The sequence below is a fragment of the Sebastes umbrosus genome, chromosome 13 (assembly GCF_015220745.1).
Source record: "Sebastes umbrosus isolate fSebUmb1 chromosome 13, fSebUmb1.pri, whole genome shotgun sequence".
In the NCBI taxonomy this organism is placed as follows: domain Eukaryota; kingdom Metazoa; phylum Chordata; class Actinopteri; order Perciformes; family Sebastidae; genus Sebastes; species Sebastes umbrosus.
In genome coordinates, this window is record NC_051281.1 from 12,624,099 (window position 1) to 12,635,749 (window position 11,651).

At 36.8% G+C, this 11,651-nt stretch overlaps 1 protein-coding gene across 9 annotated transcripts in view; it reads right to left on the reverse strand.

Moving 5' to 3' along the window:
* Window positions 1-5,812, reverse strand: part of abca12 (ATP-binding cassette, sub-family A (ABC1), member 12) — an 86,394-nt gene extending 80,582 nt beyond the window's left edge. For all 9 annotated transcript variants that reach the window (XM_037790076.1, XM_037790074.1, XM_037790070.1 and 6 more), the window contains exons 1-4: window positions 5,583-5,812; window positions 3,702-3,776; window positions 2,443-2,536; window positions 105-249 (exon numbers count right to left, since the gene is read on the reverse strand). In XM_037790076.1, coding sequence (XP_037646004.1) covers window positions 105-249; window positions 2,443-2,536; window positions 3,702-3,767 — 305 coding nt within the window. In that variant the 5' untranslated portion in view covers window positions 3,768-3,776; window positions 5,583-5,812. The remainder of the gene's footprint in view (window positions 1-104; window positions 250-2,442; window positions 2,537-3,701; window positions 3,777-5,582) is intronic.
* Window positions 5,813-11,651: the final 5,839 nt, after the last annotated feature.

The window sequence follows — 11,651 nt, forward strand, 5'->3', positions numbered from 1 at the left end:
AGTATAGATGCGGTGATACTGACAACTTCAATATATTTTTAGTGTTTCTGCAGTATAGGTCAGATAATAGATCATATACAATATGTACTGCTGAATGGAGGTACCTTGTACCCCCTCTGTTAGTTGACTTTAATGCTGCCGGGTCCACCGAAAGTGATTTGTTGTTACAGTTGCTGTCTGTGTTGCACATGAGGGTCTGCAGGAAAGGGAAGAAGCCTGCGCTGGGCAGGTTTCTGGGTCCCACAAAACCTGGAGGAGACAAGATGACAAAGTTGGTTTGACCGTTGATTTGGTAAACAAAATTCAAAAACTACTTGAGTCAATGTCATATCATTAACTATATGCAGGGAGTAGACACATCATAAATACTGTATACTCTTCAGCAACAATGTTACGGAGAGCTTGAAAAGGAAACCCATGCATCAGAAATACACTGAAAGGTTGCATTCTGTTGTGGATGGTTTAACTGTTTTAGCGCTGTGTTTTGGCTCAAAATGCTTTTAATGAATTGGCCCAATTTGTTATTCAATTCTGTTTGACAAGTTGTTGCCTTTTAAGGATATCTCTGACCACAAGATCAGGAGCCTGAGCTCATTTCCATTTGTGTATATCGCTGCCAATGAATGAAAACAATCTCAGCTATTGCTTAAATTCAGGCCAAAGAAAAAGAGATTTGAAAATCAAGTGTCAGTCGAGCCGCTGCGACTAGACTGGACTGCATGGTTCAGTACCGCTCTGGTATTCATTGTTATTATTATCTCATAATGCAATGTGACACAACACATTGCACTGAAAGAGAATAAAAGCCTAGCAAACAGCGTTTGACTAAGCTTAGCAATGGCATTCATGGAAGACTTTATGAAACTAAACGGCATATAAGCTAACTAAAGAATTGAATTACATCAGACCTCAAGGTTAACACCTCCACTCACACAGATAATTAATGAACAGTTTACATATCTAGAGAGAAAACAGTAAGGCTGGGACGATTCACGTATCTCCCGATTTAATACTATCATAATACTTGATTTACAGTAGTATTGCGATTCGATATTACGATTTATTGTGTTTTTTGTTAACCTTTTTAACACTGGACCATGGGAAAAAGTTTAATCAAACACTTCTAGGGACTTTTACTTTGGAAAATATCTAAATTAATACGGTATAAATGTTTGATTTGTGTCTGTTTGTCATTAGTTCATCATTAGCTTTCACTTTACATGCCTCCAAATACAACCAGGCCCATCTTATAGTTATCGTACATTTCTCTAATAATCACAAGGAACGTCTTAATAGCACAAACTAGTTCTGTGTGTTCGTAATTTGCAACATTATCTGTTTCAAGGCTACTGCTGGTCATTCAGTCCTGTTTTGGGTGCGGTCCAATACAAAACCAACAACCTGAATTAACAGCACTTTACAGGAGAGGAGAGGTCCTATTGTTCAGATATAGTACACTGGGGTTATTAAGTTACATTTGAATCCTGCATCCATAGATTCTTGTCTATCAAAAAAGACCGAACAGACAAAAGTGGGAGGGTTAACTGGTTACAGTTAATACCGGAACTAAGTAAGATGGTTGTTATTATGTTGTTAATTTTAATGATGCTGTATATAACGTAAAAAATATACACACATACTGACAGGTGCATTGGAGGATGTAGTTCTCTTAAAATGACGCTGATGCTATTATCAGATAGGTACGTGAAAGGCTTGTGGTATGTTTATCCAAACCAACAGGTTGCAATTTCTGCCCCTCCCTCTACAACAACATCATCTGCCTTCGTAGATGGCGACACAAAGGTAGAAATACGTATATAACACTCCCTGCTTAAGCACCTTTACCCACATTTACTGCAGATGAATAAATGTGCTCTCAGTCAACTTTATCTAAAAAAATAAAGGGAATACAAACACTGTGTCAACAGTGCAGGGATAGGCCCAGATCTGAAGGACTTCTCATGTTTCGGTTGAACTTTCCACTCGTTTACTTTGATTGCGAAACTGGAATGTCCAAGTGTTTAACATGCCATCCTTTAACATGCCAAACAAACACCCTGCAGGCCATGACAAGTCAATATTGTGTTAAACTTTCCCTTTGGTTTGCCAGTTTCAGATTAGTTAGTCTAAGATACTGTCAGATTAATTTAATGGCAGATGGCAGCCAAAAGATATTTACTGTAATACTCATTGTAGATATAGATATAAAGATATAATACTTCGGTAGTGCCAGGGCAGCTTAGAGGCTAACAAGGATTTCCAGTCGTTATTGAAAGCTTTATTCTGTTTGCTCGCAGTTTATTTCGCTTTTACAGTGTCATCTTGTTTGCGATTGATTATGTAACAGAAAGACTTTGTGATAAAGGGCTATTGAAACACACGTCACTAACAAAACATGAACCTAGATCAAAGCACTGGTTTTCTTTGCAGTTTTACACTTACATGTTTCTTTTATTACTGGAGGAAACTGTTTGCGGGTCACAGCGATGATCATGAAGATGATCACAGGCCAGATGATCAGAGTCAGGGACCATAGCTATAACACAAGATATCATAAAACAGTATTAATCAGATTGTGAAGAGTTCATTTCCAAAATGATATTGAATATATATACTGTACATTTTGAGTGATCCATGATTCAATATTCTTTAAAGATGGTCTGTAAAGGTGTTGTTATTTATGTGATTTATTACCCACAATCCTTCTTATAGACGACATATCATGCTCATTTCCAGGGTTATACTTCTATTTTGGGTTTCTACTAGAACGTGTTTACATGCTTTAATGTTCAAATGTTCAATGTTCTGAATATACCTGTATTCACCCTCTGTCTGAAATGCTCCATTTTAGCGCCCACGCTCTTTAAGACCCCCTCCCGAGAAAGCCCAGTCTGCTCTAGTTGGCTTGCGAAAAAAATACGGTGCACCTTTGCAAAGGTAGTTCTCATACCTCTTCCTAACATACCGCAACCGAGCAAACTCTGGCGAATGGAGCACGAAAAACTGTCCAGAAATACTACGAGCGATGTCACAGGTGCACGAAACTTTGCATAAATAGAGCCAGGGCGAGTGGTTTTTCAAACAAGCGACACTTTGGTTTGCCTGTCTACTGTAGCACGGAGCAGGTTAGGACATCTTCATTGGGAAAAACTGAAATAACCTGATGTTCGATCGTGGGCGATATATTCTAATGAACCTGACATAAGAAGGGGAGCCAAATCTGAATGGCTTGTTGAATCACATGTTTTCTGATCCAGGCAGCCCAGAAAAAAAAGGGATCTCTATAAACAGATTCCTCATTCACAGAAACTGTAGGCAACAGGACAAGATTTGGGCTTCGGAAGCGTTTTGGTTTTAGTATTGACCAATCACGTTGAAGCAGGCTTTGGTTGAATGCAGGCAAACAGTCCGTGTGGAGAGCAAAAGGGGCAGAACGCATTGGCTGAAATGCAATCTGGGAACCCACCGGCTATCGTCTGATGAAGACTTAACTTTTTATTGGCTTAAAATTAGCTTGTAAACCGGCTACTTGTGAAACGAACACATTGTCGCTCAACTCCAGTCGTGCATCTCAAGTTGCTAATCCTACTGTAAACAATAAGCTGCGCACGCAAAAGGAAGTCTTGGCCCAGATATGAGTTTTTCTTGATATGTCCCCTTTAAATATCTGTGTGTTTATATGAAAATAAAGTTATACTCACTGGCTGCCTGACGACTGCCAGCCCATTCTTCCAGAGAAGAAGTTTCAGCTGCCTTAAGAAGGCCATCAGTGGAGGCTAAAAGTAAAACATAATATATGAGAATGATCCGTCCATCCAACCATTAGAATAGCCTCATGTATACCTGCTGTGTATCAGCATGGTTCCATTATATAACATATGCATATAGTAATTGTTTTAAGGCAATATGGACAAAAAGTCCTTAAAATGCTCAAAGGAATGCAAATGTGAATATTTCCATGACAACAGGTAACTCTATCTGCTGAGGAAGCAGCTGAGTGGACCTTGGTGGAAGAAATACTCGGATATTTTACTTAAGTAAAAGTAGCATTAACACAATGTAGAAATACTCAAGTAAAAATCCTGCATTCAAAATCTTACTTTAGTAGAAGTATAAAAGTATCAGCATCAAAATATTTTTAAAGTAATAAAAGTAAAAGTACTCATTATGCAGAATGGCCTATTTCAGAGTAATGTATTTTATATTACTGGATTATAATTATTGATGAATTCATGTGTTCATCACTTTAATGCAGATTTTAACAAATGTATATACTTCCAAGTAACTCAACCTATAACAATACACCATAATTCATTTGTTGATTATTGTGTATTACTATTCTGAATCTTCAAAGGAACTAATAAAATTGTCAGATAAATGTAGTGAAGTCAAAAGTACAATATTTCCCTCTGAGATGTAATGGAGTAGAAGTATAAAAGAGCATAAAATATAAATACTCAAGTGAAGTACCACAAAATTATACTTAAGTACAGTACTTGAGTAAATGTACTACATTCCAGCACTGCCTTGTGGTAAGATTAGCTTAAGTTGTCAACTGTAGCCTATGTATTTAGGGTACTTATAGGGCCCAGGGTAGGGTATATAGGGGTTTTGGGTTTTTTCTGCAACATTCTGACACTTCAGATATAAAAGATAAAGACCTACTGTTATAATATATACAGATATAACAGATAAAAGTCTACTGGTAATATATAATATATACAGATATAACAGATAAAGATCTACTGTTATAATATATACAGATATAACAGATAAAAGTCTACTGGTAATATATAATATATACAGATATAACAGATAAATGTCTACCGTTAATTTATAATATATATAATAGATAAATGTCTACTGTTAATATATAATATATACAGATATAACAGATAAATGTCTACTGTTGTTATATAAGATATAAAAGATAAAGACCTACTGTTAATATATAATATATATAGATATACCAGATAAATGTCTACCATTAATATATAATATATATAACAGATAAATGTCTACTATTAATATATAATATATATACAGATAAATGTCTACTATTAATATATAATATATACAGATATAACAGATAAATGTCTACCATTAATATATAATATATACAGATATAACAGATAAATATCTACTATTAATATATAATATATACAGATATAACAGATAAATGTCTACTGTTAATATGCAATATATAACAGATACAGATTTACTGTTATAATAGGCTACATACAAATATAACAGATAAATGTCTACTGTTAATATATAAGATATAACAGATAAAGATCTACTGTTATAATAGGCTATATACAAATATAACAGCTAAATGACTACTGTTAATATATAAGATATACAGATATAACATATAAAGGTCTACAGATAGAATAACAGAAAAAGAACAGATGAATTTATTCATTTTTTATCAAACTATTTACTGACACTAATTGTAGTTAACTAAATATGACAGCTCATCACAAAAACACATGCATAAAGTGACGTCTGAATGACAGAAAAATGACTTTTTGATGAAATAATAAGAAGTAATGAAGTCCCAGTAAAACCATGGGACCTACCTGGTTGCGTCTGTTCTGGTAATTGATCCAATGAAGTGTTTGTTATCTGACTGTAGCTCGCAGACTGACGAAGGACATTCTAGCTGGCCCCTAGCACAGGTATGCTCTTTCCATTAGCCGGTTATAAATGAAGTAAAACTGTAAATTCACGCTTAAAAAAAAAAAGAAGCAAAATGAAGCAGCAGTAACTTGCAAAGGATAAATGTAACACCACTCTGTTCACCTGTCTGTTCCTTGTCTGGCACTAATAAGAGCAGCTCCACCTGTGTGTGGGTGACAAGGTACATCTGTGAGGAAGGGCGTGTACAACCTGCCTGCCCACAACAAAGGAGAGGCGCGGAGACTTCTGGGAACAGGTTACACAAAAATCAGTGATTACCAAAATCTGTGACAGCAAAGGAGCAACATGAGGTCGCTACTCCTGATGGCTGTGTTCAGAAAATATGATCTCACTGTACCTGTACTATAAATGATGCAAATATGTGACAGAAAACACACAAAACTGAATTGTTAAAAAAAAAAAGATTAATGTTTTAAAGGGACTGTTTGTGAGAATCAGAAATGCTTGTTAACAGCGACACCTGTGGCCGTGAAATCAACGAAAGTCAGCATCGGGCTCGCGCTTGTGCTCGCTCTACATAGACATGAACGAGCATCGTTCAAAACAGTGAGGCGACACACGTCAGCTAAAACCACAATATCACTCTATATTTCACCTGCTTGGCAGTAATGTTAGCTGACCAGACGAAGGTCTCTCCATGAATCAATGCTGATCCTAGTGTTGGCTTTTCCTGCTTCAGCCCCGGAGGCTGAAGCAGGAAGAGAAACGTTATCGTCTCCGACCGCGGTGCGAGGGAGACTGCGAGGGAGACACCAGCACCCGGTCGGAGACGATAACGTTTCTCGCTGCGGAGCCCCGTCATTTCACAGGACACGGGAAACCTCTGTTGGTCTGGAGGAGCTGCAGCATTTATTTCTGCACAAACGTCCACTGTACATTCACTAGATATTCTTACGGTACGTGTCCACAGGCTCCGTGCTTTCCACGCTCTCCATTCATTGTCTATGTAAGCAGCCGCGCAATGTATTCTGGTAGCGTGGCGTCGCGATTGGAGAGACTAGACGTCACGACGCCCGCTCCTTATTTGCATGAAGTTGAGGGCTCCGCTACTTTATGCAAATCACGGTCGTCCGACGCGACTCGCCGCCTCTCGAAACTCCCGATAATCTTTTAAAATAAACGTTGTCAATCCAAAATAAAGACAGATTCAGCAACTGCGTGGCTTATTTCTCGCCTCAAATGTTTTCAGAAACACATTTCAGTGAACTATTTTCGTGAAATAAGAGAAGAAAGTTTCCAAACGAGCCTCCATACTGGTTCTGGTTTGAAAGCTGGGAGCAGCAGCCAACGGCGGGAAAGCGTTCGTCCAATCAGGAGCCGAGTACCTTGTTTCTAGGGACAGCCCACCAAGCGTCCAATGTTGGGAAGCGTCGCGTCCCCTCGCGATAAAAAACGCCCCTGTGTACACGTACCATTAGAGCTACAAAGTCTTCTGCAGTGTGTAGAGTGCGCGCATGCACGTGAGGTGGAGCTAACTGAGTGAAGGCAGGCAGGCAGAGGAGCAGAGTACAGCAGAGACTCCGGCCTTGGAGACCAAAGCTACGGTCTCCCCCGCGTCCTCTGACAGCGGCCAACACTGTTTTGCAAGACGGGCTTCACTAGATAGAACTTTGCGGTTTTGGTGCTTCTGTGTAGTTTGTGTTGGAGTCTTGTCTGAACAGCGTAGCCACACGCGAGCACGCATGGGACACCGACCCGCAGCGATTTATACGTGTAAGAAGTTACAAACAGTCCCTTTAATTTAAAGATATATTCACAAGTTAAACTCACATATCACCCAATAACCTAATATTTGCAGGTGGAATTTCATTTCATTCTCACTGTGCAATATCATTTTCCACTTGTTGCAATTTTGTTATTAGTCTGTTTATTGTCAATACTGTATATACTGCTCCTATTTTTATACTTCCTTCTATTTAAATGGTTCATATTTTGTGACACTTTGTTTAGCTCTTTTTTTACTGTGTTAGCATCTTGTTTTTTGCACTATCCCCTTTGCTGCTGTACACTGCAAATTCCCCCACTGCGGGACTAATAAAGGAATATCTTATCTTATCTTATCTTATATGCCTACATTTGGAATGAAAGCTTCGGATAGGGACAAGACTTAGACTGGGATGCAATTTGGGTTAATGTTATCGTAGCTTCAATTTTTTTTTGTCATAGAGCATATCTAACAGAGAATTAGACATCAAGTGGGAGTGGTACCTGAAATGTTGTATGGGAATGTCCAGGAGTTTTTGATTTTTTGGGGAAGGTTATTGGTACCCTTGCAGAACTAAAAAGGGTACAACTACCAGTGGACCCTGCTGTACATCTTTTAAATGATGATTCCCGCCTTTCCCTTACGGACAAAACATGCAAAATCTGGCTGGTAGGCCTGTGATTTTGTCTGTAATTTGTTGGTGCTACAATAATGGTTGCAATAAAAAAGAAGTGATAAAAAAAAAGATATATTCAATAAAAACTCTAAAAGAAAATCAAAGATAGGTAAAGTGGAATCACATTTCCTGATGATGGCCATCAGAAATTGTGACCTCATGTGTTGCTGGCTCTCTGCAGTCACAGGTTTCGGTGTAACACCGGTACTAGCAATAATGGGATGTGACAGGATGAACCCATTTAAGTAGTAGCCTACCTTCTAATTTAATAAATGTCAAACCATTTTAGGCTAATCATTCTAATCGACCTGAATAACACATAATAGCATTTCTAAAGTAGGTTAAAAGGTCTGTGAAAGCAGTTTTGAAAATTATTTGTTTACAGCTGGTTGTGTTAACCCACTATGGTCACACTTCAGATCTTAATTTAATTTAGGCCCACCTGTTGCATCCAAACATTTCTGTTAAAGCTGCAATGATCTTAAATTTGCTATAATACAAGTTTTCATAAGGATTGCACTAAATAATGATTAAGACTTTAGACATTTTCATCTTTTATAGTGTAACCAAAATATTATATATAATATATATTTTTTGTAATGACCCACCATTGCAATACTTGATGATCACTGTATGTGTTTGGGTTTTTAATATAGGCTAGGCCACTGGTTCCCAGCCTGGGAGTCCGGACCCCCACCAGGGGTCACCAAATCTTCACGGGGGGTCGCAAGCCTTCTTAATTTTAAGGGGTGTATAGCAACTTTAAAATATATATATATAAACAGTTGGCCTTTATTTCAGCATTTCATTCATTTCTGTGAAGAAATCTAAATTAAACTGTTATTTTTAAAGTTCGGATTATTATTTAAAATATAAACTTAAAAATTAGAAAAGTATGAACACAACCAAAGAGTTAATAGAACAATGGCCAAGCATCAGGGAGAAGAAAACAAAAAAAGACTATTAAGTATATGTGATTGTTAAAAAAAAAAAATAATAAAAAAAAAATAAAAAAATAATACTAATAATACTACTAATAATAATAATAATAATAATAATAATAATAATAATAATAATAATAATACAGACAGATTTGTATTCAAAGTTCCTAAAAATGACAGGAGAACTCTTCTCTGATGCATTATTCACAGGAACTAATCTGATCAAAATTCATCCAAATCGCACGTTTTACACAAACTTTCTGCAGTTATTGTGTTCACCATTTTGGTTAATTGTACAGTTTATCAGTTGTTCTGGACTGTTATTGTTATGCATTGAATATAATATGAAATATCCATAAAATATGTCACTTAGTCAGGGGTCTTCAGTTTATTCATTATTATTAATTTCCCTTAAGGAAAGGTTGGGAACCACTGGGCTAGGCTACTTGTTTGACCTGAAGTGGTAGTATATAGTTCTTATTCAGGTATAGGCTTCTGGCTAACTTGGATAAAGTGATTAATGGACAGAAAGATTAATCTAAAATCAAAAAGATTACAAGTCGTGTACAACACATGTTTCAAAACATTTGACATTTTGTTCTACAAGGGAGAGCATTGGGTTAAAGGGGTCAGGGCAACGCCAAGCATCACATTACATACAATTACCCAGGTTTGTAAGGTGTTGCTGGGAAGGATCTCCACAGGGACAAATCACACTGATATAATGGGGGGGGGGGGATCCACAGGGAAATGTAAAAGCAATGCAGTGAAGTCTCTATGGAGCATATCTTATGACTATATGTTGAGAGTTCAAAGACCAAAGTTCTACTGACAGAAAAATAATAATGTAACAAACACAACTCCAAGTCAGCACTAATATTTTTAAACAAAGACGAAAGATGATAGCATATTATAGATACTCCATTCACAACCACTAAGGAAGGATTGACATACCTAGGGGTAAAATTAGCCCTGAGACTGAGGTGAACCAAATGGTTTCCATAAATGATGACCCCTTGGTAGAGAAAGGGAAGGAGATGTTAAACTGATGGACCCAAATGCCTATAACTATGATTGGTCACATAAATATAATAAAAATGCTAGTGTTTAAGCACTTCGCCCCACTTTTTCCATAATATTGATGATTTATTGAACAAAATCATCTGGAATAATTGTTTTTTATTGTAAAGCACTTTGTAACTGTGTTTTGAAGGGTGCTATATAAATAAAGATTATTGTCATTATTATTATTATTATTATTATAAAAAGCTAGGCTCCAACTAAGGCTATTAGGCTATATTTAACATATGGAAGAGGAGGGCTTCAACTCCCCGATTAAATTAAAATGGTATTACTGGCTGCCCAGTATTTATTGTATCTGTGGCTCCCTTTCCAGCTTGGGTGATTATAGAGCAGATATCAACATCAAGACTTCCTCTTAAACGTCTTATTGATAACATTTTTGTGTAGACAAATATTAAAAAAAATAAAAAAATAAAAAATAAATAATAATAATAATAATAATAATAATAATAATAATAATAATAATAATAATAGTACATCCACAGAGCCTTTAGAGAGGTGCCAAAAAAAATTATGATTGTGAGTTAATCATTCTAAAAATGTTAGCGGGTCCAAAAATTCATTTTTTGTTTATATATGTGGAAGATATCTGACGTTTGGTTCCCACTTCTGACAAGGCTTGTGAGCCAATAGTATCATGACGTTGGTATCACGTGGTATCTCTGGGTCGTCAGTTAGTGTGGTAAAAACCGGATAAATGGCTGAGATTGACGGTAAGTGCCTGGCAACGACTTGTTGTGAAGTGAATGCAATGCAACGGGGCAACATCTAGTGGCTGAATGTTATCAATAGCACCTTTAAGCTTTATTTATATTCAACTAGTGTCAAAAAGCTAGTCAAACAGCCAAAGAATCCTTTTCTTAGAAATACTATATCTCAGTGTGGTACTCTATACATCAACATGTTGGTGGCAAACTTGCATTGTCACAGTTCTCCTCTATATGGGATAACAGTTGTTTTATACCCGGGAGAGCAGAGGGTGGACTTAAGATTCGGTTTAACAAAGGTGTGGAGACAATTTCAGATCTATCAATAGAAGGTAACTCTCTATCATACATTCAGTTGTGGCAGTTCAATTACCACACACTTAAAAAACAGGAAATCACAGGGTTGGGCCAAACAAGAGCAGGTGACATTTGACACTATTGTATTGTGAAGCATCAGTAAGATTTCCATCATAGAGCTAGTCCAACTGGTTTTCAATCTTGATAAAACCACATGTGAAAATAGCATGAGAGCTACCGGTAAACATGATGCAGTAAACAGCAGCCTCAGGAGGAACAATTCCTCAGACTTGAATCATTTCATCATAATATTTCTCTGACATGTACATACATAGTCAGAATTTATGTAAATTCTCTCATAATTGAGTTTCTCTTTATTTTAAAGCATCCTGTTTGGGATTCTGTGTACGTAGATTTCGCAAACCTGACTAAGATATAAACTCTTACAACATTTTTGACATCATCATTCTTCAGCTGTTGAATTAATCTGGTGATTAAGATGTAGAGGTACAAAAATATAAACAAGCAAAAAAACTTTG